The following is a 26,810-nucleotide window of genomic DNA, read 5'->3' as shown; positions in this document are numbered from 1 at the left end:
CACGATGGATGGAGGACAACGATTCGCTGGAGTGCCTGTGAAAGAGTACTTTTTGAATGCCTGAGGAAAGTTTCCTTTTTGAGAAGCTCGCTATCTACAGACCCGCGCAACTTTACGTATACGCTTTCAAAGAGACCAGCACAGGGCTTTCCCCTACCATCATTACAACGGTAGGTATCTTTCCCTCGTAAGCGCCGATACACCTCCTAGCCTGTAGCAGCAAGCAGCAGAATAAGAGTGCGATGGACATGGAGATATGCAAAACGCTCGAAAGCGATTTACCAGCCAGACTCGGGCTGGGTGGCAGCGCCGGTGTTGCCCTCGGCGGCCCAACCCTGGTTGCCGGTCTCGACGGGCGCGCTGCTAGCAGCCCAGTCGGCACCCTCAGCATCCCACGACGACGACGCAGCAGCTCCAGCAGTGCCGGAAGCGGCGGCGAAAGCACTTCCACCGGTAGCGTTGCCAACCTCCCACTCGTTGTTGAATCCACTCTCCACAGCTCCTGCACCAACATCGTCGGCACCTGGCGCCTTGGTCTCGTCCTGAGCGGCATCCTTGTTCTCCTCCGCTTCTGGGTCGCGGTAGAAGTACAAATCGGTCATGACGTCCCACTCAGCCTCGCGGCTCGCAAGAGTGCCGCGGAGGCGGAGCACCTCACGGGCGAGCATCCACCAGACCAGACCAATGGCGTGACGACCCTTGTTGTTGGTTGGGATAGCGACATCGACGTACTCGGTGGGGGAGTCGGTGTCACAGAGGGCGACGACAGGGATGTTGACGTAAGAGGCCTCCTTGATGGCCTGGGCATCGGTGCGCGGGTCGGTGACGATGATCAAGCGTGGCTCCTTGAACGAGCGTGTGATGTAGTTGGTGAAGTTACCGGGGGTGAATCGACCAGCAATGGGCGAAGCACCGGTGTGCGCGGCGAACTTGAGGACGGCACGCTGACCGTAGGGACGCGCGGAGATGACGGCGATGTCGGCTGGGTTGTCGATGGTCGCGATAATGCGGGCAGCGAGCACAATCTTCTCCCTGTGGTGGTGTTAGTGGGGGGTTTAATCGTGAAACTGTCGCGAACGCAAGTAGAACGGTCGCGCGAATCTTTTCTTTGCACGTCTTTCGACTGCATCACATCGCGCTGGACTGTGTATGACAACTTACCAGGTCTTGCCAATGTTGATCACATTGATGCCATCCGGGCGAGTCTTCCAGAGGTATGGCTCCATGTGCACCTGCATGTTCTTGCTGCCAATGTGGCACTGAGCCGACAGAAGCATCTCAATGTCCTGGGCGGTGGCATTGAATGCCGCGGGAAGGTTGTTTGGGGCCATCTTTGCGGTGTCGTAATGGGAATGTGGTCAAAGATGTCGACTTGATGTTGGTCTAATACAAAAGTTCGCAGTCGAAGTGAAATCGGCTGTGCGCTGATTCGGCCAACCTTCCTTGCCAAGCACCGGGAGCAATTCCGCTTAGCGTCGCGGGTTGTCCGAAGATTGAAGACTGAGGATTGTGAATGTGAGGGTAACTATCTAGAATGATCGTTCCATCCAACAATGCCTCCACGAATACACGTCGCGCAGTGTCTACGTGCACAGAATGGTATGTCGCATGTCTGGTCTCATTCACAACACCACTAATAGCATGCAGCGTGCATGCAAAACACCTCCCGCGCCTTCTCCTCCTCTTCGCCTTCACAAGCCACGACCGTCGCCCACAAGAGGAAGCATCGTGATCCATACGCACAGCTACAGGCAAACGCCAAGAAGGCTGCCAACCTGAGTCGGCAAAAGGTCATTCGAGTGGAACGAGCGAGCAACTTGGGCGACCCGGTCCGCGGCATTACGACTCCTTTCATAGAGTCATTTGACACAGCACAACCTGCATCGAAAGCTTCGGAAAGCAGCAAAGTCAACAAGGACATCGACTCGACATCATCCGGCAACCTCTCCGCCCACGCCGAGACAGACACAGATAATCACCTCAACTTCTTCCTGACCAAAGATGAGCTGGCAAAGGGCATCGAGCGGAGCAAATGGCTGACCACGCCTTTGGTCGAAGAGGAGATGCCGGCACGACCTTCGACATTCGATTCTTTGCACGGGCAGAGTGAAGACCCTGACTTCAGGGTTACGGACGAGCAAAGAGAAAGCATAAAGGGGCTTGTTAATGGTATTCAGCCGAGCTCGGACGATGGAACATATGATACGACCTTTGGCGATAACATGACAACGCCCGAGCAACGGCAAAAGCTTGCGGAGGCGGAGCACGAGACGGCTCAGGAAGCTCTACAGCGGATTGCCAGTCTCTCCCTGAGCAGTGGGAAAGATCGCCTGAGGATCAATACCCAGAGGTGCATTGATGTGTTCGGACGGCACAACACGGACTCAACGCTGCCTCCGAAGCCAAAGGCATCGGTCAATCCGGGAACGGGACAATTGGAGAAGACTCCACGAGTAGGACCCGACACTGGAAGCAGTGAGGTCCAGGTTGCAATTCTGACCGCGAAGATTCGGTCGTTGGCAGACTTGCTGGAGACACGAGGACGTACGGACAAGCACGGGAAGCGTGATTTGCGACTACTGGTACACAGGCGAGCCAAGCTGCTGAAATATTTGAGGAGGAAGGAGCGTGGTGGACCAAGATGGCAACATCTCATCGAGACATTGGGCTTGACAGAGGGTACATGGCAGGGCGAAATCACGATGTAAATGTTGCAGGCATCCGCGGATTGGCAAGGATCAAGCAGTATGCGGTATGATTAATCCGAGCGTTCGCATTTGTACATTTTAGGCACAGGTACCATCCCTGGGGTCGAACCTGACATCATAAAAGCTGGGAGCGCCGAAGAAGCTCCTACGACTTTTGCGATATTCTTATGCTGATGTGGTCCATTCCAGGCTGTCGGCATCCGATTCATATCCACACCTTCCCACGTCAGTAACATGGGTACCTTCGCCATTGCTCACGTTGCGCCCGATCTGAGCACCTCTTTCCGAAAGCTTCCGTTCTTCAAAGCTGACCGCCTGCTCTGCTCATCAGCTCGAATTATTCCTCCATCCTTTACATCGGTCAGCGACACCGCCTTGGACCAGACGCATTCAAAACACCACATAATCGATCATGCCGATCATCCGCCCATTCCTCGCCATATGCGCAATGCTCATGAGTGGCTTGTCCGTCGCTCAACTCCCACCTGCTTCAGACATCGGCCCAGCTGCATTTCTGTGGCCCGAAGAAAGGCCTTGGTGCCCCGATGCAGACAACACTCCACCTTGCGGATCCAGCTACGGCGTCGGTAAAAGGACCGAGTTCCCGTTGAGTACGCGGTCATTCTTCTTCAAGCTGCTTCGGGGCCCTGCTAAATGAAGCTCGTCATTCAGCGAATGGCCGACTCGCTCTGGTCGCTCAGGAGAACACACACGCAGTGCAAATCGGGATCTCGTACTTCGATGGTAAGCCAAGCCCTGGACGTGAACGCTTCGCGGTTTCTCTCATGACCAATACCCTGCAGATCCTCAGACTCTCGATGATTTCGAGATCTTCTACGATCCTTCCGAGATCAATCTCAAGCCTGGACATACCTGCATCCGGGCTCCCGACGCTCCACACGGCATCTACATAGGTGACCATGCGACTTTCTTCATGCGCTATGTGCCGAATGAGGTCCCGGAAGAAGCATACTATGCGTGCAGTGACGTTCGCTTTGTGGCGGAGGCAGACTTCAAGGCTGATGGGGTGGATACGCATTGCTTCAATGTCACCTACCGTTGATAGCCCAGAAGGTGAATGGAACTGAGAGCCGCTTTGGTTGTGCTGGCACTTCGGCTGTTCACTCTGTGAATATATTGTGTACGGACTGTCTTCTCGCCAGCACTGCATCCACTCTTGCTCGGACCAACAACCACTGTTCGACGTTGCATGACTTCCTTGATCTCCCTCCCGTTCGGCACAGCACGTTGCTATGCCACAATCGCGCCGGCGAGTCCTTTAGCCACCGAGTCGGTCCATGGGGACACTCGACGTTTTCTCAACTGTTCATCTAGTAAATACAAAGCTGTGTTTCTGAGAGGTCGATTTGTCCGATCCAGAAGCGGATAAAACATCTTCCAGCTGACAAAGACGAACAACACACGCTGGACGAGTCGGGTGTCCTGCGGCGGCCAGACAGCTGCCCAAACGCTCGAATATCACCATTATGATCGCAGGCATCGCACACGTCAACCTCACTGTGCCAAAGGGCACTCTCGATCAAGCCGAGACCTTCTATGGCACCACTTTGGGGCTGACCTCCAGACCCGTACCACAGGTGAAGAAGGGCGAGTTGGCGTGGTATATTGTAGCAACATCGCTAGCAAAGAGAACCCATCGCTCACGCTGACAGGTTTGACATCGGCTCGTCGGGTCAACAAGTCCACATTGCATTTGGCGAGTCCGGCCCTAAATCTTCTCGCCATCCGTGCTTTAAGATTGAGTCTCCTGAAGCTCTAATGGAGCTCCGACAACGCGTGTGGGACCATCACAAGAAAGGTGACGAAGCGGCACCGCAGGAGGCAGATGAGCCTGGGAAGATGGACAGTGGTGAGTCCCTTTGAAGATCTCTGGAAGCTGGTGCTGAAAAAAGATTTCGATAAAAGGTACACAAGCCGTCGAATTCCCGACGAGATTCTTCGCCCGCGATTATGCTGGAAACAGGCTCGAGTTCAGTCTGTGATGTCTGTACATCGTTCTGATCGCAAGCTATCTAGCAATCCCACATCTGATACCCGACTTCTCTGCCCTTCTTGTACCAGTCCTGAACATAGTCCAGCGCCACATGCGGTCCGTACACCTCCTCCTCCCACTGCGGCTTTGGCGCCTCGAAACCCGTCTCCTCTTTGCAGTTCGCTGCCAGCTCGGCGACTGTGCCGCCGCGATCGTACAACGGTGCCTCCTTGCCGGCTTCTGACTTCTCGATGTTGGCACGCAAGGTCTCGGTTTGCAGCTCGTCGAGTTGGAGAGTTTCCGGGTTGATGACCACGCCGTAATTCTCTTTGGCACCGGGAATTGTCACGAGCTTGCGGCGGACTTCGAGGGCGACTGTCTCGCCGGGTCTGGTGAGAGGGTCACCCAAGCCGCCTCCTCCCCAGGTCTGCCATTCCAAGAGATCGCTGTTGACGTTGTTAGTATGAGACTCTTATAAAGTGACGAGAGATCCACGACCTACCCTGGTACCACTTTGATGTGATCGCACTTTGAAGGCAGGAGCTCAATGTCGCCGTTCACGCGGTGAATCGCCTTCTTGCTGCGAGCCCCAGGCTTACCGCCGCGGACGCCCCAGGGCTTGGTGAACCATCGATCGTCGTGTATGCTGAACTCACCCGCGGACAAGAAACGATACATTGTCTTCTGAGCGTTGCCTGTGGACGACTGTCAGCATCCTATTGATATTATCGAAGATAGACTGGCGCCTACCTCCTCGATAAAAACCAGCGCCGCCAGTGTCTGCTACTGCTTCGTTGACTTCCAAGCGAACTGGGAAGTTCAACTCGATCGATTCAGTCGGTACACTCTTGATTGCCGGGAAAAGACAATGGCAGTCAGGCCCGTCGCCCTTGGGGCGGGCAGGAACGCCGCCAAATGCGATCTGGTAGAGCTGGTACCTGTGTAAGAATATCAGTCATTGCGTCCCCAACTATGGATATGTAATCGTCTTCGTACCATTCACCATTTGGCTTGAAGCCGGAGTAGAAAAAGTGCGGAGAATCACTAAACCCTGCAGCGGTCATAAAAGCACTGTTCTTCTGACCGAACAAGGCTTGCATGATGTCCATGACCCTTCCCAGAAAGTGTGTCCGGCAAGACAACGCAGCCGGACGGACTGGTTTGAGGATACAGCCCTCCGGAATTTCCACATCAATCAGGTCGTGGAAGCCATCGTTCGGGATCGTGTAGGGAGCATGGACCACAAGCAAGTAGTAGCCCACGAACATGCGCCACATCTTCTCACTGAGGAAGTAATTGATGCTCGAGCTCGCCTGAGGACTGGTCCCGCTGAAGTCGAATTTCAGACGGTTCTTTGCCGTCTTGCTCAGGGTGCATTTGATCGCAAAGGGACCACGACCATGCCCGTCATCGTCGACAAAGTCCACAAATGTTGTCGTTTCGTCTGACATGTGTTTCTCAATGATATCGCTGACTGCAGTCCTGGCCCGCTGTAGAAGTATGTCGGTTGAGGCGGCATAGACTTCGGGTCCGAAACGAGTGCAGAGCTCGCAGACACGAGTTGCGGCTGTGCGGCAGGCTGAGATGAGGGCTAAGAGATCTGAGCGAAGCCATTCTGGCTGTCGGGAATTGCGACACATGCTGCGGAGATTCGTTAGTCAATTCGCGACTGCAAGCATTTTGCAAAAGACGGCTTACAGCTCGACAATGGATTTGTTCATCTTCCCTCGCTCGAATAGTTTCATCGTCGGGACTTGCAGACCATCGTCGAAGATGGTTTGAGCGTTGATCGACATCGAACCAGGCACTTGGCCCTGCACGTCGGTCATATCTAAGTACATGGTCAGCATTTCCGACTCTGGATCACCGTCTGCATTCGAGTGCTCACGGCCAAAGTTGGCAGCCCAGCCAACTAGCTTATGCTCGAAGTAGATCGGGAGGAGCACGATGACCTGATTGAATCGTTAGCATGATCCTGCGATACTGCTGATTTGGTACCGACATCGTTCAAATGAGACACTGCTCCCTCGACTTCGTACACATCTGGCAAGCGGTCAGCGTATGCACGAGGGCTCAACAGTGTCAGACCGATAGTTACCATTCGTGATGAACACATCTCCTTCTTCGATGTCATCCACATCACCCCTAGCAACCTTCGTCGTCCAGATCTTCAAGAACTGGCCGATGAACGATCCAAATTGGCCAACTAGCATTTCTCCCGCTGAATTCGTGATGACCTAGCACGATTAGCTCAAACCTGAAATCGGATTTTCTGCATCTCTCACGTTGAACTCGTCTTGCTGCTCTCTGATTGCGGGACTCATCGAGCATCGAAGCATGAGCGTATCCATCTCAGCTCTGATGGAAGCCAACGACGACGAAATGAGCGTCGGTAATGTCGGAATGTCCTCGACGACTTTTCTGGCCTCTGCATCTTTCTGCTCTTGCGTCTTGTCAGACACCGCGCTCTCAAACCTCGACTTGAAGGAAGGCATCTCGTTGCCTGGCAAAGGAGAGATGCAAATGTTTCCCACTGCGTCGACCTCACCGACGAAGCCTGGGCTGACCAGAGTGTTGCTGTCCATTTCCACAACCACGGCAGGACCTTGTACCTTGTGTCCAGCTGCAAGAGCACCACGATCCCAGAATGTGGCCTCATGCTCTTTACCTTGGACCACGATCGTCTTCTTCTTCAGGATGGCGGTCCCCGGCGGAGTTTCGGTGTCTGCCGTGGGGATGCGAGGAATCTCGATATCGGGCGAGGCGTCTGTGATGGTGACAGTGAGACGGGTGAGCTCCCTGACACTAAGTGTTAGCTTCTATTACTTGACGAGTCCGCCCAAAAGTCTTACAATGGGAAGTTTTCAAGCGTGTAGCTGAATTGCTGTTGGTGGACCTGGTCAAATTTGTCCTTTGCGACCTTCTCGAAAGCTTCCATCGACTGAGCCAGGTCGTCCTCCGACAGCGAGATACCCAGCTCCAGCGCTTGACCTTTATAACGCAAAGCAGCGACATACGCAACATCGAGCAGGGGCTCTTCCTCGTCCAATGCGTCCTTCATTGTAGCCTCGCATCTCTCCTTTAGCATTTGGATTTCATGCCGGATGATCTCCATGGTCGTCGACTTCAGAAGTTGGATGAAGGACGCAGAGAGCTCGTGGCTCATCTTTGTGGTGGCGTCGCCTTGTGCACAAAGAATACCAGGCGCAGCTGGTACGATGACCGGCCATGCTCCTAGCAACTTGCCTACGGCGTTGGCGCACAGCGGTCCAGCACCACCAAAAGCGACCAAAGCAAAGTCGGCTGGGTTATGGCCTTGTTCGACAGACACCAACCGAAGAGCACCATAGATGGCCTCGTTTGCAAGATCAATGATGGCTTCCGCGGCTTCGTACAGTGTCTTGCCCATCTCCTCGGCCAGCGAACCTACAGCGGCACGAGCGGCCGCGATGTCCAGTGTGAAGTCGCCTCCCAGCAGAGTTTCAGGTAGATATCCAAGCACCAGGTTGGCGTCAGTCACAGTCGCTTGCGTGCCGCCTCGACCATAACACGCCGGACCCGGGTTGGCACCGCTGGATTCGGGCCCCACGCGGAGAGTATTCGTGAGCTTCGAGAAGAAGGCCAGACTGCCTCCACCGGCACCAATCGTGCGAACATCCACGCTGGGGCTTCGTACGGCAAGGTCACCAACCATCGTCTCACGCCGGAGGGAAGGCAGAGAGTTTGCAATCAGAGCAACATCTGTGCTTGTGCCTCCCATGTCCAGCGTGACCAAGTTCTTGTGTCCGGTGGCATTGGCGATGATGCTGGTGATGCCTCTGACGCCACCAGCAGGTCCTGACATCAGAATGTTGACGGGTAGTTCTCCGGCGAGGGTCAGGTTCGTGAGGCCGCCATCGCTCTTCAAAATGCGCACTGTCGGTGTGTCGTCGTTGAGCTTCTCGCTGAGTCCTTTCATGTAGCGTTTGACCTTTTCGCAGTCAGTGACCATCTCGTGGCACTCCGGAATGCGACATATTTACCTCAGGCTTCACCACTGAGTTCGCGGCTGCTGTCACAGTCCGCTCGTACTCTCCCAGCTCTGGCAGCACTTCATGGGAAAGCGATACCTCAACATCATCTCCCAGAACCTGCTTCACGATCTTTCCGACTTCCTTCTCGTGCTCACCGTTGACCCAAGAATTGATCAGAGAAACTGTGACAGCTTGGACCTTGCCTTTCACTGTGAGGAGCTCCCTGCGAAGCGCATCCTGGTCAATTGGCCTGACTTCACTGCCATCGACTCCGATTCTCTCCGGCACTTGAAGGGTGCGTTCGAGCGGGATCAAAGGCGGTGGAGGTGCCCAATTGATCCACGACGCCAGACCTCCTGGAATCTGTGATCTTCTCGCAACCAGAACGTCTTTGTGTCCCTCAGTCACGATCAAGGCCGCTGGTACGCCCTTGCCTTCCAGCAGAGCATTTGTAGCCACGGTGGAGCCATGGTGGAGAGCCCCAAACTTGCCGGTGAATGGCTCTACTGCCTGGATCGCTGCTCGGACTTTGTCGATGGAGTTCTTTACGCCGATAGACTGGTCGTGGGGAGTAGATGGGACTTTGGCTCGATAGATCTTGCCATTGGGGCTGAAGGCGCAAGCATCGGTGAAAGTGCCTGTGATTCGCGATGTCGACGATCAGCACTGTGAAATGAGGCGAAAGTTGATTGCATACCTCCAACATCCACGCCAAGCCGGTAGGTGTCCATTGAAAGTTATAGAAACTGGATGTTTTGCAGGGACAAGGTAAGAGGAAAAGTCATCAAGGGAAACTCGCCTTTGCACCTACTTGACCTTGACGAGGCGACTATCGACAGCTATCGCGTCTCTGTCCTTGGCCGAAGATGCAGCTCCACATCTGGGCGATACAGGCGACACAGGCGACATCGAAGCGATAGGCAATCGGCTGTCGGAATGCAGACATGATGGAAGCCAAGCGATATCGTCGCCCGCAGGTAAAGACGTCTCTAGCGACTCCGAGACGACGCTCCGTGAGGGGAGTGCGAAGGTATATCAGATGATCCGCATTGGACATGGTTGTTGATGAGAAGGAGGAGTTGGAGTTCAAGACGTGCATTTCGGGTGGAGACAGGCCGGGCTTTTCGGTTGTTTCTCGGGTCATGTTGACGTGTTCTCGCCTGCCTCGGTGCCTCCCTGCCGTCCAAGAACATCACCTTCGACAAATTCATCCAATTCGCATAAAAAAGCCTCCGATCTATCTCATATCGAGCAATAACAACGCTGTCGTGAAGGCGATGTCCGCAGTCCAAAAGGCCAGACCACACGTCTCAGGATGAGGATGAGGATTGCTGCCCGATGAAGACCTCGACGATCAGGCCTCCGAAAGCTTCCCAGATGTTCCGAACGTACCTCGATCAAACGACTCAGATCTTACAACGATGAGAGCTACCAGGATCGTGTCCTGCTTGCAATCAGGATCAAGGGAAGTGGTAGAAAATGCCCTCCTTGTTACGATCCATCTGTCGATCCGTGTGGCCACAAGTCCATTCGGCTTCATCGAACAGTTCCCATCGCGTGTATAAGCCACTCGTGCTACGAGAGTCAGACTTCGCTCCGGGATCGTTCGAGACTCTTGATGTCCCAAATTAGTCTCGAGAAATGTGATCCACTGGAACTTGACAGATGAATTCACCTGACTGGGTACCCTCTGACTGGGTACCCTCCGAACAACGAGCTCACTAGTGTTCGGAATTGGTACCTTGCGGGGTGAACCAGTTTTCATGTTCCCACGAGCTAAAATCGACTCTTCTAGGCATGCGAGGGGAGCATGGCAGGTAAGGTACACTTCATATATTGCACTGAGTCCACAGTCGCAGTCGAATGCTTCTGTTCTATCTTCACGTATCTACATTACGAAAGGAGCCAACACAGGGCAGCCATCAGCAACGCCATGAAAGCACCACATACACCACTTTCCAGCCCATCATCTTCCAACGAGGTTTCAAGACCGAGCTGCGTAACGAGATCCCTCTCCGAGATAACGTCCACTCCATCCAGCGCTCTTTCCGATGTCCCAACCAAGCCATGGGAAGATCAGTTCCTCGAAAAGTTCATCACCGCCTCTCTATCCCGGTCTGAGACTCCCATTGCTTCACCATCAGAGATCATCGAAGCATCACCCTTCAGGAAACCGGTCCGCCCAAAGCTCAATTGTCGCGCCGACGCCTCCTCCTCCCGCAGCCTTCCCATGCTCTCCACGACACCTCGTAATCGAGCTTCCCGAGCGGACTCCGTCAACTGTGTCCCTCAAGCATCGGAGAATGCAAGATCTTGTTCATTCGTCTCCTCCCTGGCATCATCCACAACACCCTTGACGGAGAGCCCAATACCTCTACCAATGTCTCCCACCGCACCGGTTCCCCAGACGAGGTGGCTCAAAGGTCCGCAGACACCTTCGACGACTTCCTCTCCCATCTCGCCGACTTCGTTGTCGAAAGTCTCGTCCTGGCCATAGGAAGGTACAGCAAAATGCATGAGTCAAAGCACGCAACACGGACAAGTGTAGTCCCACCATGAACCACGACGAGTCTGAGTCGAGAACAGTCTTCGAGAGCTCGACCCAGGCCCAACTCCAGGCAGCATCGAACAACAGGACGTTCCAGCACTGGCGTGCCCCCAGCGGCCCACCAATACTTGGCTGAGATGACCGCGATCAAGGCAACTTCAAACGAGCGGACCGGCTCCGGTCAGTTGGGCAGATCATGAAAAAGTCTCCGATAGAATCCAGATCTTACGCGCTCTGTAACGACCCACCACCAACAGCTTAAAAGAATCTCGATCAAGGCATCTTCAAACGAGCGACCCTCTCTGAAAAGTCGCGCCGAATCAGGGGAGGTCCAATACCAGAACGGCAGAGCTTGCGCGCTCCCCGCGATCCACCAACGGCAGCGTCAGATCAACGGTATCTCGAGTCGAGACAGACCCTTTATGGCACTGACTGCCGAATGCGAAAATTCAACGACAGGCACCAGAGCCACACGCGCTGGCGGGCAATCCGCCGACGTCTGGTCGAGCAGAAACCTCACGATTGAGGGAGGGTACCTCCCAGACGAGTGGGATATCTTTGCCCGGTAGCTGCCGGATCGGGAAATTCCCACGGGGAAGAAAACGGCGCTAGTGTATATTGGCTCGATCCAATGAGCAACGGCGTGAACAGCATTATAGACATGAGAATAGGTCATATACAGGTCATATTAGCTGGTGGAGTAATGCTCTGCCATTTCTCGTCAAGACTTGCCTTTCTATTCACTTCGAGTTCTGATCCGTCCTGGCAAGTACCGTTGGAGCCTTATACGTGAAGGTCATGCCATCAGGGGCCGCCAGTATAGCTTCGATTCCGACATTAGAACCTTCCAACCATCGGACCCCGACCGCGAGGCATACTACCATCGAGCACCAAAGCACCTCTGAAACGATGGCCAGGCACAAAAGTGACAGCGAGAGCACGACGATGGCAGCTACGAAAAAAACATGAAAGCTTGCTCATTTCATTCCACAGCTCGCACCACCGCAGCAAGCAACACCGACAGAACAATGATGTGCAATTAATTACAGCATACCCCTCCCATAAAACTAAAGCATTGAACAACAGATACGCGCGCGCGCGAAGTGGTATAGTTCCGGTCATCGACAAAGCACAAACCAAAAACCGCGTGGTACATCTCTCCCTCAAATTACTGGTCCTTCGCACTGCCGCGTTCCAGTCGCACCCGATTGTGCTCTTCACATGGTATCGAAGGGACACGACGGGTGCATCGGTCACGACCATCGGCCACGGCACCTGCCAGTCCGCAGCACGCTGGCTCGCTCCTTGTCCGTCGCCACTGGAAGGAGCGACCACATCCCGGGGGCGAACATTGCACAAGCAAACCTTCCAAGAAGAACCTACTTGTTCAACTTCTCCTTGAGCTTGGAGAAGAATCCCTTCTTCTTCTCCTTGCCCGAGTCCGGCATTCCCGAGTTCTTGGACGAGTCTCGCATACTCATCCTCTTCGCCTGCGCCGGCGCGACCTTTCTCGGCGTGCCGACAGGCGTGCCGGATGTAGCGGGAGCCGCAGCAGAGGTGACGCCGTCGGTCACGAGGGGTTCACCCTGGCTCGCGTTACCGGTGCGGGAAGTGGTGGCCGTCTTGGACATTGGCGAGACGTCGCGGGAGTCTTGCGGCTGGGTGGTGGCGGGTGCGGTTGCAGGCGCGTTAAGTCCCTTGTTGGTCTCGTTCATGTTGATGGGTGCGAGGCCGGCTCCGACAGGGTCGGCGAGTTGAGGGGCACCGGAAGCGGAGGTGGCGGACGGGGCCGTGGTCGCTGCGGCCGCGGAGGCGGTGGGAGCAGGCTCGCCAGAGGCATTGGAGGTGTGCACTTTTTCGAGGAGTTCCTTCTCCACAGAAGACTTTTCTTGCACGGCCTCGGCGTTGGCAGAGGCTTCAGGGGAGGCATGGGCGGCTTGCTGGGACTCCTTGACTTCTTCCGGAACGGCGGAGGCTGCGGTCGTGGAGGAGTGAGTGGCAGCGTAGGCTCCTGCTCCGGCGGCACCGACCGCAGCACCACCCGCAGCGGCGGCAATGGCTGGTGCGTGTTCGCCAGTCTCTTGTGTGGTCGGAACCTTAGCGAGAAGCTCCTTCTCAACTTCGCTCTTTTCTTGAACAGCCTCAGCGTTTGCTGACGCCTCTGGTGCGACGTGAGCCTCCTTTTGAGACTCCTTCACCTCCTCAGGCACAGCGCTGGCGGCGGTCGTGGAGGTGTGTGGTGCGTGTTCGCCAGTCTCTTGTGTGGTTGGGACCTTGGCAAGAAGCTCCTTTTCAACCTGGCTCTTCTCCTCAACTGCCTCAGCGTTCGCTGATGCCTCTGGTGCGACGTGGGCCTCCTTTTGAGACTCCTTCACCTCCTCAGGCACAGCGCTGGCGGCGGTCGTGGAGGTGTGTGTGGCGGCATAGGCTCCAACTCCAGCTCCGCTGGCAGCGACGGCCGCACCTCCAGCAGCGGCAGCAATAGCTGGTGCGTGTTCGCCAGTCTCTTGTGTGGTTGGGACCTTGGCAAGAAGCTCCTTTTCAACCTGGCTCTTCTCCTCAACTGCCTCAGCGTTCGCTGATGCCTCTGGTGCGACGTGGGCCTCCTTCTGAGACTCCTTCACCTCCTCGGGCACAGCGTTGGCGGGCGTCGCAGTTGACGACGAGCCAACGTTGTCGGCGGTTGTGGCTCCACCTACGGAAGAGGACGAGTTCTTGTTGGCGCCGTTGATGCTGTCCTGAACAGACTGCGGGAGTGTGGAAACTGGGTCCTTGCCGGTCGTCTCCTTGGTCTTCTGGTTGAGAGCAAGGGCAGCGCCGGCGGCACCAGCACCCACCGCAGCCACACCTCCAGTCACAGCCGCAGCGATTCCACCGCTGTTGCTCGAGCTCTCCTTCTTCTCGCCAACGGGTGGCTCCTCAGGAACCTTCGATTTGAGCTCATTTTCAATCTCATTCTTCTCCTCCACGGCGCGAGGGTTGGCAGAAGCCTCGGGATCGACATGTGCGGCTTGCTGGCTGTCTGTAACGACACTGGGAACACCCCTCTGCTCGAGTGGCTGCTGGCCTGCGAGCTGGTTAGTGGTGCTGTTTGCGCCGACTGAAGAGATGGCGGCGCCCGCGGGTCCGTCGATCGCTGGAGGAGCATCGGCACCCATGCCCATGCTGGATTCCGGGATCATATTGGTAGTCTGGGGTCCCAGACCGAACATGCCTGCGCCACCCGCATCGCGCTCATTCTGTGGGGTCAGAACTGGAGGCAAGACTGGTGCGCCGGAATCGCTCTTCTCGTATGAGGCCTTGTCGAGCTTGACATTGCTGTCGAGCGTGTTTGTGGTGATTGAGCTCGATTCTGGAACTTTTTCGCCTGGCGCAAGGTGGATTGGGTTTCCAATACCGCCAGTCGCAGGGAGAGGCGCGACTCCAACAGTACTCTGCTCTTCCTTTTCTGCGGCTGCGACGAGCTCCGGGTCGTCGTGCACCTGCGAGGATATGGTGTTCGGGGTGATCGTCGACGATTCTGGAACCTTTTCGCCTGGCGCAAGGTGGATTGGGTTTCCAATACCGCCAGTCGCAGGGAGAGGCGCGACTCCAAAATTACTCTGCTCTTCCTTTTCTGCGGCTGCGACGAGCTCTGGGTCGTCGTGCACCTGCGAGGATATGGTGTTTGGGGTGATCGTCGACGATTCTGGGACCTTGTCGCCTGGTGCGAGGCTGATTGGGTTTCCACGTCCCTCGGACGCAGGAATCGGGTTGACGCCAAATTGCTGCTGATCCTCACCATCCTTCTTCGCTGATGATAGACCCAAGTACGCTGCGCCCGCAGCCGCAGCAGATGCGACTCCCGCACCGGCCGCGGCCGCAGTCTTGTTGATGGACTCGCCCGCACCTTCAAATGGATTGCTTTGCTCGCCTTTGCCATGTAGATCCGTAGCGGGTGTCTCGGGGAATGCGCCAGGAGTGTCCTTCATATCTTTCTCTTTCTCAAGGGGAACCTGACCTGCACGCTGGGTCGTGGTCGGCGCGGCAGACGTGCCAGTCATGTTGGCAGCCGACATTGGAGGACCGATGTCTTCGGGGTAGAGGACGTTGTTGATGTTGCCTTCGTGATCGGTCTCGGTCTTGCCGGTGTGGTCGTGGATCCAGACACCGTCTACAACGAACTGTGCGTTGCGAGTCAGCATGGCAGTCTGTGAGACGCGCGTGGTCGCCGTGTGCGCGTGGAGTGCGAAGCTCCCAGCGACGCCGTATCTTTCATCTGCGTACCTTGTACAAGATCTTCTCGGTCGTTGGAGGTAGCGACACGAGCTTCTCAAAACCGGTGTCGACTTTCTTCAGCTCCACACTCTTGCTCCAGTTGTCAAAGGTACCGGTAACGTGCACGTCTTCGGCGGGATGCTCCCTATCGGTCGGAAGGGTCTGTCAGTGCTGAGACAATTGCGCGCGGAACCGGTGGTCTTTGCGACGAGTTGAGGTCTAGTGGCGGAGGAGGGCGGATGTGTGTGGACTTACCACCGGAAGTTGAAGCTGCCCATGGTGATGTATTATTATAGGTGGTGTCCAGTGAGTGCAGGACAGGGGAATATAGTATGGACAAGGCGGTCAAACGAAAGAATGACGTGCAGCGGTGGAAGTCGGGTGTTGAAGATGTCGGGTGTGCGTGTGATGGAGCTTCAAGGTTGTCGCTGGTCGTACCACTCGGCGGAGCAGACTGGGAGGCTGGTGGCTGGTGGAGCTAGAACTAGTGAGAGAGGGCAACCTACGAATCTTACCGAGCCGCCGCTGTGAGTGGGGGTGCTTCTGAACAATACCAACGTATGTGTGTGCGAAGGATCTGAATTGTCTGTCGAATCGATATCGCCGAGTGGGAACGCGAGAGTAAGGATGGAGATGAAGGTGAAGAAGAGATGCCCTGGTATTCACTCACCCACGGTACAGCAAGGCGACTCTCTGCGCCTCATCAGCTCATCCTCCCCGAGCTCGAGCTGCTGCGGTGTCGGTCGGAGGGGTGGTAAGGTGGTAAGGTATGCTATGGCGTATCGTCGAGGCTCAGCCCTGCAAGAATGAGCGCACAAAGAGTGGGATGGCTGGGATGCCACCAAGGCACGGCATCGCATGTGACGGTGACGGTGCTCTGTCGTTCACCGCTGTGATGATTCGGATTACCCTTATGTTGCGGTCTTTCCGCCTGCCCGCCATCATCGCCTGTTAGCATGGAACGGATAGCGACGAGCACGGCGTGTCGGTGCACGAGCGAAGAGCTGTGGTCTGCGCCATGCGATAGAACGACCTTATGTACTGCCGCCTCGGACTCGTCGTGCTGAGACGGGTAGCTGACACATGAAATGAAACCGACGCGCCATGGATTGATGAAAGGGCTCAGCGCATTTCATACAACGAGGTCTTGTATCGCTGCCGTGGTGGAAGTGATGGCGGGAAGAGGTCATGCATGTGATGGCGGCAAGAGGTCATGCATGTCTACGCTTTCTGGACTGATTGGAAAAGTCTGCAAGTCCACCCTCCTCTCGCTCTGTGCTCCCATAGACTACCTTACGCTACCAATGCCAGATGTCGCCTTTGCTGTCCAATCTTGTCATCTCCGAGATGCATACATTGCGAGGGAGAGATGGTATCCTGAAATCCCAATAGGCTGCACATCATTATCGCACGCATTGTACAGACGCAGCCATTGTGCCGCATCTTGCGATTTGGTCGTCCGCCCATACACACTCCTTGGTGCACCTCGAGAGATACAATGTACCTCGTGCCATTGACCGTAATCATTCCATCAATGTTATATGATCCATCCGTGTGTCCTGAAGAACCAAGTGGCCTTGTTTCAACATGTACCATCACTGCTTCGAAGAGCCTCCTCCTCCACCCCCGCATTTCTCTCCGGCCAAGACCTGAGCTTCTTCGCTCGCTCTAGAAGGTCAAGGTCAAGGTCTCTCTCTCTCTCTCTCTTTCTCTGCCGTTCGCCCACTTCGACAGGTCTGACTGGAGTAGAGTGCGCTATTTGCTCATTGAGATACTGCTGCCTTCACTCTCATCTATATCCTACGATCAAACATTGACATTGACATTGACATCTTCCATTGTCCAGTCATCTCAGTTCAGGTTCACCCTCACCCTTACGTCAAGCTCTCTCCACAATTGCGGGCGGGCAGCTCCCTGCTAGGCTAGCATTCTTCAAGTTGTCCATCACTCCACGCACCTTCCGCAATCGTCCAAAGAACACTCTGATCATCATCAATCCGTGCGGCGTTGGACCTGCCATCCCTCACCAACCCGAAACACGATACCTTGACCCCTCTCTCACCTCCATCCAGCTCCACTCCCTGACTCCCGAACCTGACTCTATCCTACCGCAACCCTGCTCCCTTGAAACCCCGTCATGTCGCTGCCGAGCGACTACACCAACGAGATCAGTGCCCTCAATCGCGACATCCTCAAGCACAACCCCAAGGACATTCTCCAATTCTGCGCCAACTTCTTCCACCGCCGCCTCGAATCCCAGCGCGCCGAATTCCTCCTCTCCCAGCGACATTCCGCGGCCGAGAGCACCTTTCCGGGCTCCAATCCCTTTGGTGGCACCTCAAATCCAGCCACACAACCCACCTCGTCCACCGCCGGCGGCATGCATTCCGTCACTGAAGAGGAGGAACATGATTTCGCCTCGCCGACCGCATCGCACTTCCCTCCCGACGTCTCTCACTCCCCACGCGCCGCACCCTCGTCCACCCCCAGCGATAACAACAGTGCATTTGGCAACTTTGGAGGCTTTGGCTTCGGCACCTCCAACAACACCTCTCGTTCTGGAGAGGCTCCTCCTGCAGCCACCGCCGGCGCCATGGATCAACCTCAGTCGTTCCCCAGCAACTACAACATGAACCGCCGTACATCGGTCTCTGCGGAATCGCTCGCGCCCGCCGCCGCCGATGACAGCAGCTGGAAGGCTCCGACCTACCCCAAGACCCAAGATCAAATCTCTCGTCTTCGCGAGGCCGTCTCTCACAATTTCCTCTTCTCCCACCTCGATGACGACCAGTCCGCGCAGGTCTTGGGCGCCCTTCAAGAGAGGAAAGTTCCTGCAAAAGACGTGCGTGTGATTGTGCAAGGTGATGCCGGCGACTACTTCTACGTCGTCGAATCCGGCAGCTTCGACATTTATGTCTCCCCCACTGGCAAGGTCGAGAACGGTCCCGAAGGCATGGGCGCTCGAGTTGCCAGCTCCGGACCCGGCACATCCTTCGGCGAGCTGGCCTTGATGTACAACGCTCCTCGCGCCGCGACCGTCGTCTCCACCGAACCATCCATTCTCTGGCAACTCGACCGCGTCACCTTCCGCCGCATCCTGATGGATTCAGCCTTCCAGCGTCGCCGCATGTACGAGTCCTTCCTCGAATCCGTCTCGCTTTTCTCCTCCCTCACGCCATACGAACGCTCCAAGATCGCCGACGCCCTCGAAACGACAAAATACCCCGCTGGCAGCGCCATCATTCGTGAGGGAGACGTGGGCGACAAGTTCTACATCTTGGAGTCCGGTCAGGCAGAGGCTATCAAGAGAGGCCGGGAGGATCGTCCATTGAAACAATACAAGGTCGGCGACTACTTTGGAGAGTTGGCGTTGCTGGATGACAAGCCCCGTGCGGCGAGTGTGTTGAGCAAGACGGAGGTCAAGGTTGCGACGCTGGGCAAGGATGGCTTCCAGAGATTGCTGGGTCCGGTGGAGAGTATCATGCGGAGAGATGATCCGCGAAACGCCGCGGGCAGGTGAAGGCCGGAGAGGATCGCAAGAGGGTACGTGTGGAGAAAATAGACAGAACGAGGAGCGAGTCTTTGCTGGCTCTTTGACCAAGGACGCCGGAATGAGAGAAAGGACTTGCCACGGACAGTCAAAAAGACCAAGATTCATTTGTTGAGCGGGGACCATGAGAATGGAGGGACGGAATAGATGGAAGGTAGACTATCCACCTACGGATCATGACAATTTAGTTTTTTTTCATCACTGATGTCTCTAATGCGTGCAAATTTGATGTGTGTCTAGTTCTCTTTGATGCTTTTCTGGTGCAAGCCCTCTGCTTGAAGTGCGCGCATGAGTCGCATGCAAAGCTCAAAAGCAGCCTGGCTATTCAATGATCTGTCGCTCGTGTGGAACCCTTCTCAAAGTGGAGAGATGCGTACAGTCAGTCAGTCGGCGGCCCAACCCTTCTTCTTCGTCCGGGAGCAGACTCGAAAAGTAACGATTCCTGTCTTGTCTCTGCTCGACCCGCCCCGAACAAAGCGAGCCGCCACTGCTGACCCCGTTCTTTCCAAACCCCAAAAAGTGACATCCAGCACGTGAAATACGCTCAGAAGGGTCATCTCCTTTCATTAGCAGTCGGTCGTCTCGGTCGTCGTTTCGTTTTCCGCGAAAGCACCCCTTCATCAAAAGAGGATCCAAGAGAGAGGATCAAACAATCCTCCTCTTCTTCCTCCCCGCGTCGGGACTCTTCTTCTTCGGTGGCGACTTACTGCCACCGCCACCGCCTGCAGCGAGCACTCCCGGTCCATCCATGGCCATTAGTCTCTCCACTTGCGCGGTCGACATGCCTGCGCTCGGCTGAGTTAGTTTATGTTCCTTGCACAGTCAGAGAGGGAGAGAGGGACTATACCCATAGCGATGAAATCCGCTTCTGCTTCCGCGTCGTCGAGAGGCAAGTCGATCGTTCCGAGGGTGAAGGATTTGCTGCGGTTGCGGGAGGCGAGGAGGGCGAGGAAGTCGTCGGTTGTGGACTCGAAGTGGTTGGACATGATGATGGTGGTTGTTTTCCAGACGTCGTGGTCGTGGTGATGAAGATGGACGAGAGTCTCGAGATGATTGGTTGCGCTTGTTTCTCTTTCTTTGTGCTTTTGCGCTTTGAAGACCTTGCTCGGTGCTCGAGTTGCGTGGAAGAGAAGAATGCCTTGTGGAGATGCGAGTTTGAGGAAATTGAGAGACTGATCGGAAGGAGAAAGGATGCGGTTTAGAAGCGGATCAAGAGAAGAGGATACTTTTGGTGCCCGAGAAGGTTTCTGCGGCAGGTGAATTGTGGTGGTGAAGTGAAGAGGTGGTGAAGTGAATCAGCTGATTTTCAAGACAAGAATCGGAGACTTGCCACGACCGCTCCGCTCTTTGTTGCACCTTCCGAGCGCAAGACGCTTGACATCGTAGTGACCGGGTTCCACTCCCTTCACGTCCCCTTCCTTCCCCTCACACCTTCTCGCTCACCCAAATCGCTCCTCGACATCCCGCCCGAATCACCCCCGTCAACAATTCGTACGGCTTCGCCTCCTTCGCATCATTCTCCACCGCATGATCCAGATGTTCCAACTCCTCATCTCTGATCCTCCTAATATCCTTCACCAACTCCGTCAATTCCTCCCCGGGCTCCTCTCCTCGTTCCTCCATGTCCCTAAACCACGCCAACAACTCCTTCACCTGACTGTTATAATGATCCCCAATCTCCGTCTCCACTGCCTCTGTACACGCCATCGCTGCCTCCCGTCCCATCACTCCTGTTCCCCACCCTAACACCGTCGCCGCCGCGTGCCAGACGGGATACATCGCCGTCGGTCGAATGCGGTGCTTGGCGAGGAGCTCGTTGAATTTTTTGAAGTGTCCTGCTTCTTGGTCGTACATGTGTTTCATCAACGGGCGGAGATGAGGGTGGGCTTTGGCGATGGGTGGGGTTTGGGAGGTGTAGATTAATGTCGCCGCAAGTTCGCCGGCGTGGTTGACGCGGAGGGCGGAGTCGAGGAATTTCTTCTGGGCGTGGGATAGTGGTTTGCTGCGGGAGGGGCGAGGAGTATTGAGGTTGGAGGGCGTGGGTTCATCTTGAAGGCGGCGGACGGAAGATGTTGTGAAGGCTCGGGATGTGAGGTTTCGTGCTTGCAGTTGGAAGGCGAGAGGTGTGAGGCTCTTCTTGAGTGGGAGAGATGGTGAGGCCATGACTGTGACGAGGTTCCAAGGTGTTGTAAAGGACAATGAAACAAGACGAAGAATGTGAATGTCGTCCTCTCTCTCACACAACTTGAAGGACGTCACGACAAAATATTGATCCAACGAGACCTCAGGCAGGGATTCCAGGATTCAACGGACGTTCCCGAGAAGTGCCGCTTTTTAGAGTTGCATCGCGCGTTTCGGCGGGCTACGTCGTTCTTCATCAACCCCGTGGGCGCCGTCTTTCTTTCCTATTGTCGCGAAAGATCTCTGAACATACCACAATACGAAGCCTTGTTCGACAGCTGACCGGAGAGCATCAAAATCTATCGCACCTACGGCATCGGATCTCTCGTCCTCTTTCCCCCGACACTTCGCAAGCGCTTCTTCACAACCATCTCGACTTCAGGCCTCGGGGCAATTGAGCGCATACACATAAGACGAGCATAGTCCCACGCCCGACAACGACTTTGGCGCACAAGCAATCCTCATCCACCACACATATCCGACTTCAGCATCATGTCGGCCGAAGATCTCGACAATGAGCTCCTAGGCCTGGTCAACGACGACAGCTCGGACAGCGAGGTAGACGATCTCGACCGCCTCGATCAGACACAAGTCATCGATGATCGCTCTCCTACCCCCGAGCCGAAGCAGAGCGTGGAGAAGAATGAGGAAAATGGTGCAGGCAGAAAAGGTGTCGCGCAGAGAGGTGTTGCACAGAAAGTCAAGTCACGGGGAAGACGGCGGCCTAAGCAGCAGGAGAGCGAAGACGAAGGTGAAGCGTAAGTCATCCTCCTTGTGAATGCGTCACTCTTCGCACATGCTCGACCTCCTTATTGCTTTACACTTCCATTCATTCAACTCTCAACTGCCTTCCATCCACTCCTTCAAACATCCACCTAAAGCACCGACCGCCGCCATGGGTCGACTTATGTCTAAGAAGGATATTGACCTCAATCGTCGCAACAGATCATCTTCACCAGCACGATCAGTCGCTTCCGATCGCCGCAGAGATTCCGACAACGATGCAGCAGCCGATTTCGACGATGAGACACCTCTCTACCCCATCGAGGGCAAATTCATGTCCACTTCAGACCGCGAGCGTATTCTGGCACTCCCCGAGATCGAACGAGAAGAGATCCTAGCAGAACGTGCTCAAGAAGTCACCCACCGACAGCAGGACTTGATGCTGAAGAAGGCTATGAATGAGAACGCAGCACAAAGCAAACAAAAGCGCAAGGCAGATGCTGCTGAGCTGGACGATGGCGAGAAGAGGAGCTTGCGACCCAAGTCGAACAAGCGTAGTGCACTGGACGATTACAAGAGAGCACGCGAGCAAAAGGGCGCCGAGCGAGATCGTCGCGATACAGGTCGTGATCGCAGGGACCAACGTTCGCCCACACCGATCTCAGACCGCGACGCCGATGGTGAGAGTGAAGTTGAATGGGCCGAACCAACCTCGAATAGAAATCGAGGTCGCGAGGAACCACCAGCTGAGCTCAGAGACTTTGAGCGCTGCAGAGTTGGACGTTCTGCCTTTGCCAAAGTCTGTTTCTACCCCGGTTTCGAGGAGGCGATTCGAGGATGTTACGCTCGCATCAGCATTGGTCTGAATCGAGAGACCGGCCAGAACATGTACCGCATGACGCAGATAAAGGGTGAGTAGAGCAGACCTGGCTCAACGGACGATGTATTAACTCCGCGCAGGCTTCACGGAAGGCAAACCCTACCAGCTGGACAACGCCATCGGCAAGAAGTTCACCACCGATCAGTACGCCATTGTAGCGCAAGGTTCAGCAGAGAAGCCATGGCCATTCCACGCTTGCTCGGACGGGAGATTCACTCAAGCCGAATACGACCGCTTCATCGACACACTGCGCAAGGAGAACATTCGCCCGTCATCCCTGAAATTGCTCACCATGAAGCGGAACGCCATCGATGATCTTATCAACACACAATTCACTGAAGCCACCCTGCAACTCAAATTTGCCCGACAAAAGGCAATGGAGCAGAAGCACGACCCTGCATATGTAGCGCAGCAGAAGCGCAAGGACATCAATCGACGCCGTACCGAAGCGGAAGAAGCCGGAGATGAGGAAGAGATTGCTCGCTGCGACGCCGAACTTGAAGCTTTGAACAGCGTCGCAACCAATGGACCGAGCAAAGTCAAGCCGCCGCCGCCGGCTGACAAGGAAATGTCTCGATACGACAGATTCGCCGCTCTCAACAAGACCAATCGCGCCAAGAACCAACAGGAAGTCCGGAAAGCTCTCATCGAAGAACGCAACAAAATCGCGCGTGAAGCCGAAGCTGCGAGGAACAGGCAAATGATGGAAGTCAAGGCCCGAGTAGAGGCCAAAGCGAAGGACTTCCGAGTACGACAGGACAAGTTTGACGCTCTCGAGAGGGGGGAGAGTCCGGCTGTGGTTAGTGTTCCTGCTTCGCCGAAGAAGAAGGCGGCGGCGGCGGTCAAGGGGCCGATTGGAGCTTTGAAGAAGCGGAATATGGATGATGATATTATTGGGGAGTTGGACTTGGGGATTGATCTGGAGATTTGACGGGCATACGGAAGTATGGTTGATGTGGCAAGGGCGATAGTTGGGACAGGCGCCAGACTGAATACATGGCCGGGTGGATGCATTGCAGAGCTATCCACTGGGTTTCGCAGCGCAGGAGGCATGAGAGGTCCTGAGATGCCGAGTAGAAGCAGTCGATGGAGACCTCGCCGCGAATAGCAGCGTTGTGACAATAGAATAACAACGCCATGAGGAAGTGTATATCCATTTCGTGTGGCCCCTGTCTTTGCATGTGATAATGATCGAAAAATGATGTTCCTTGCAGCGTCGATCACTGTTGGCCCACCTCATGCTCCCAAATTTTGGTCTTCGACGTCAGCACCGAGCGCAGCTTTCTTCCATCAACAACACCCACAACTGGAGAAAGGATTGGTCCTTCATATTCGCAATGGCTACACTACTTGCACCAACCAGATCGGCCATGTCATTCAATTCTTTACGCCTGATTGCTCGCACATCTCCATCAACACTGAGGAGAGCTCTCTCCACCCTGCCCAACAATCCACATATCGTAAGGACATTGCATTCACTGTCTGCCATCATCTCACAACTAACGCTCTCATCGCAGTACGTCCACGAACAACCAACGACCCCAAGATCCTACCTCCTCAGCTACCTCTCCACCACTCCACCCACGCCCTCCCTCGCAATCGGCACCTCCACCACCAACCCACCCACCCCGGACACCCTCACCGAAAACCCCCACTTCCTCCCCCTCGTCCACGAAGTCCTCGCTCAGTCCGCCGTCCACGACCCCGAAGTCCAATCCCAAGCCCAACTCTACATGTCGCAAGCCGGCTCCTCTCTCGGCAGCGGCGGCGTCTTCTTCCCTCAACACCAACAACAAGCCAATCAAATGAACCGCAAGAAACGTGGACGAGGGACGGCAGCAGGTGGAGCTGGCAATCGATCAGGCGGCGACGGCGCGGGCGGGGCGAGTGCACAGGGCGGAGCGGGAGGTGGTGGAAGAGGTGGATTTGTACACGTGGGCGATCAGCGCAATCCGCCGGATTTCGGACGCACGAATTATCCCGAGGATATTCTGGGGAGTTTGGAGATTGATGGACAAGGCAAGTTTGTGGATGGACATGGACGGTATCAGAAGAGTGGGACGTATCGGGTGATTACGATGCAGGGCATGTTGGGGTTGAGTCCGTACTTGAGACAGAAGGTGGTGGAGAGGTTGGAGGCGGAGGAAAGGAGGATTAAGAACGCGGCAGAGGTGAAGACTTGAGCTTAATGAGAAAGTATGCGTGGGTGAGCCGTGGAATGGCAAGATGGCGGAAATTCGTGAGGCGCGATGGGCTGAGGAGGTCCGTGATTGCGATATCATTGCCTTTGGGACGACATGCGGCCTGGAACGCGCTCAACAGCATCTCGGCAGTGTTCTCTGCCAGGGCAGCTCGGTGACCGCGCAGCATTTCGTCCTTCAAGCACGAAATGGATGTCGACGTCGCCATCACATTCGCGTATCCTGCACTACCAGCTTCCGAAGAATGCTCGAGCTGGGCGTCTTGACGATGAACTCGACGGCACTGCGATACGACCAGACCGATGATTGCTTATCATTGTTGCGAGCGAGGATCGAGTTTCAGCTCGCCAGCCTCACGCTGCCAGCCTGAATACCCGACTGTATCCGGCATACAGGAATAGCAGGTACCGTCGAAAACTCAATCGATGCTCTCTTGAGGCAGTGATCGAGAACTTTGCGACTTGACATTTGCACGGAGAGGTCGGTGATTGGGTTCAAGGATTGGTCACTGACTCTTTCTTTCGGGACAAACCTCTCACGCCGGGCGAACGGTGTTTTCAACCAGCATTCACAGCAAGGTACTCTATGCCATGGCCGCTGCGGTATCCTGACCGCCAGCTCCACTCCTTCCGGGCTCTTGGGTCTGCCCACAACAGCTTCCTCCTTGTCATCCGCGGTCATCCTCTTCCGTCCATCCTCCTACAGGAGAAGACATTCTCCAACTGATTCCACCTCCACCTTCCAAGGCGGTCCCAGATTCACACGCAAGCATCTACATCACTACCACATCTGCAATCGCCCATCATGCGCCTCTCCATCTCTTCACCGCCATCTCACTCCTCAGCGTTCTTACGTCAGCTGCCTGCGATACCCGCTGCGTTTGTCAGAAACCTGAGACGCTTCCGCGGATTGCATAGCCAACATCGACAAGGGTTCAGTCGGCGGCACGGATTGCGCGAATCACTGCCTCCACAACGCCTGCTCCGGGTACACGAACGTTTTCCTCGGCGTCAAATGCCGCATCTACAAGGGCTACTGCGCTGATTCGCATGCGCCGAGCGACAACCACAATGCGTGTCCGTCGGGTAAAGATCCTCGATCGCAAAGGGAGCTAGAGGCTTGCTCTGAGGCCCAACCTCCGGCGCTGGGATGAAGTGAGGATCGGGCAAGTAAGCGTGGGTCGCTTTTCCTTTGTTCGTCGGGCTGAAAATTCAGCTCCCGCTGACCTGGGGCGTAGCGTTCACGCCGAGGAGGAGGCGGAGGAAAGGGAGAGGAATGATGAGCAGGGGGTTCATGCGGGCTTTCGAGGACTCTTTTGGAGGTGGTCGATGTGCATGTTGCGATCAGGACGAAACCTTTTCTGTAGGCTTGATTCGTTGCTACTGTTTCTTCATTGGTCTCCAGTTCCGATCGGTCTGTCAATCATACCAGCCCAGAGATGATCGACCTCGAGAAACTGTCGATGGCCGCCGTGAAGAGGGTATCGATTGAGTTTTCCGACCGCAAGCGCTGTTCCTGGACTGGACGATCGATGCAGCACAAAGTCCGTGTGTAGGCTTTCCTTGTCCAGTGTTCCGCTGCTCACCGGCGGACAGCTGGTCCTCTCCCACCCATCTTGCGTTTCGACATCGACATCGACATCAACATCGCTTTCGGCATCAACTCCAGTGGCGACCCAAAACATCTCCACCGAACAACATCGACCGAACACACTTCCACGGAACATCATCGTCCCAACACACCTCCACGAAACAAC

General features: G+C 55.4%; 10 protein-coding genes across 10 annotated transcripts; 6 read left to right on the top strand and 4 right to left on the bottom strand.

Moving 5' to 3' along the window:
- Positions 1–28: 28 nt before the first annotated feature.
- On the bottom strand, positions 29–1,384 carry MYCGRDRAFT_102197 (40S ribosomal protein S0; the record flags this gene model as incomplete). The annotated part of the gene is made up of 2 exons (XM_003856032.1): positions 29–1,032; positions 1,162–1,384. The coding sequence occupies 2 exons, from the start codon at positions 1,329–1,331 to the stop codon at positions 279–281; spliced, it is 924 nt and encodes a 307-aa protein (XP_003856080.1).
- Positions 1,385–1,596: 212 nt separating this feature from the next.
- Positions 1,597–2,708, top strand: MYCGRDRAFT_89043 (uncharacterized protein; the record flags this gene model as incomplete). Its single annotated transcript, XM_003857519.1, has 2 exons — positions 1,597–1,599; positions 1,752–2,708. 2 exons carry the CDS (start codon positions 1,597–1,599, stop codon positions 2,706–2,708), a joined length of 960 nt encoding a protein of 319 aa, XP_003857567.1.
- A 412-nt stretch (positions 2,709–3,120) lies between these two features.
- On the top strand, positions 3,121–3,771 carry MYCGRDRAFT_89042 (uncharacterized protein; the record flags this gene model as incomplete). The annotated part of the gene is made up of 3 exons (XM_003857520.1): positions 3,121–3,319; positions 3,381–3,452; positions 3,512–3,771. The coding sequence occupies 3 exons, from the start codon at positions 3,121–3,123 to the stop codon at positions 3,769–3,771; spliced, it is 531 nt and encodes a 176-aa protein (XP_003857568.1).
- A 424-nt stretch (positions 3,772–4,195) lies between these two features.
- On the top strand, positions 4,196–4,711 carry MYCGRDRAFT_35216 (uncharacterized protein; the record flags this gene model as incomplete). Its single annotated transcript, XM_003857521.1, has 3 exons — positions 4,196–4,329; positions 4,382–4,578; positions 4,635–4,711. The coding sequence occupies 3 exons, from the start codon at positions 4,196–4,198 to the stop codon at positions 4,709–4,711; spliced, it is 408 nt and encodes a 135-aa protein (XP_003857569.1).
- Positions 4,712–4,741: 30 nt separating this feature from the next.
- On the bottom strand, positions 4,742–9,445 carry MYCGRDRAFT_106986 (uncharacterized protein; the record flags this gene model as incomplete). Its single annotated transcript, XM_003856031.1, has 10 exons — positions 4,742–5,147; positions 5,204–5,396; positions 5,452–5,639; positions 5,698–6,342; positions 6,400–6,532; positions 6,590–6,653; positions 6,987–7,500; positions 7,554–8,671; positions 8,724–9,352; positions 9,412–9,445. 10 exons carry the CDS (start codon positions 9,443–9,445, stop codon positions 4,742–4,744), a joined length of 3,924 nt encoding a protein of 1,307 aa, XP_003856079.1.
- Positions 9,446–12,641: 3,196 nt separating this feature from the next.
- On the bottom strand, positions 12,642–15,663 carry MYCGRDRAFT_32503 (uncharacterized protein; the record flags this gene model as incomplete). Its single annotated transcript, XM_003856030.1, has 5 exons — positions 12,642–13,114; positions 13,301–13,517; positions 13,785–14,851; positions 15,152–15,513; positions 15,536–15,663. Coding segments are annotated over 5 exons (2,247 nt in total), but the record flags the coding sequence as incomplete, so codon positions are not given.
- Positions 15,664–17,525: 1,862 nt separating this feature from the next.
- On the top strand, positions 17,526–19,039 carry MgBcy1 (uncharacterized protein; the record flags this gene model as incomplete). Its single annotated transcript, XM_003857522.1, has 1 exon — positions 17,526–19,039. The coding sequence occupies one exon, from the start codon at positions 17,657–17,659 to the stop codon at positions 19,037–19,039; it is 1,383 nt and encodes a 460-aa protein (XP_003857570.1).
- Positions 19,040–20,569: 1,530 nt separating this feature from the next.
- On the bottom strand, positions 20,570–21,263 carry MYCGRDRAFT_102191 (uncharacterized protein; the record flags this gene model as incomplete). The annotated part of the gene is made up of 1 exon (XM_003856029.1): positions 20,570–21,263. A coding segment is annotated over one exon (663 nt), but the record flags the coding sequence as incomplete, so codon positions are not given.
- Positions 21,264–21,565: 302 nt separating this feature from the next.
- On the top strand, positions 21,566–23,784 carry PAFD2401 (Paf1p complex subunit; the record flags this gene model as incomplete). The annotated part of the gene is made up of 3 exons (XM_003857523.1): positions 21,566–22,008; positions 22,196–22,884; positions 22,934–23,784. 3 exons carry the CDS (start codon positions 21,743–21,745, stop codon positions 23,782–23,784), a joined length of 1,806 nt encoding a protein of 601 aa, XP_003857571.1.
- Positions 23,785–24,159: 375 nt separating this feature from the next.
- On the top strand, positions 24,160–25,036 carry MYCGRDRAFT_65495 (uncharacterized protein; the record flags this gene model as incomplete). Its single annotated transcript, XM_003857524.1, has 2 exons — positions 24,160–24,313; positions 24,371–25,036. The coding sequence occupies 2 exons, from the start codon at positions 24,191–24,193 to the stop codon at positions 25,034–25,036; spliced, it is 789 nt and encodes a 262-aa protein (XP_003857572.1).
- Between the last annotated feature and the right edge of the window lie 1,774 nt (positions 25,037–26,810).

The sequence above is a fragment of the Zymoseptoria tritici genome, chromosome 1, assembly GCF_000219625.1.
Source record: "Zymoseptoria tritici IPO323 chromosome 1, whole genome shotgun sequence".
Lineage (NCBI taxonomy): Eukaryota > Fungi > Ascomycota > Dothideomycetes > Mycosphaerellales > Mycosphaerellaceae > Zymoseptoria > Zymoseptoria tritici.
The sequence above is the reverse complement of the archived record's forward strand: the minus strand, read 5'-3'. Positions and strand labels throughout refer to the sequence as shown.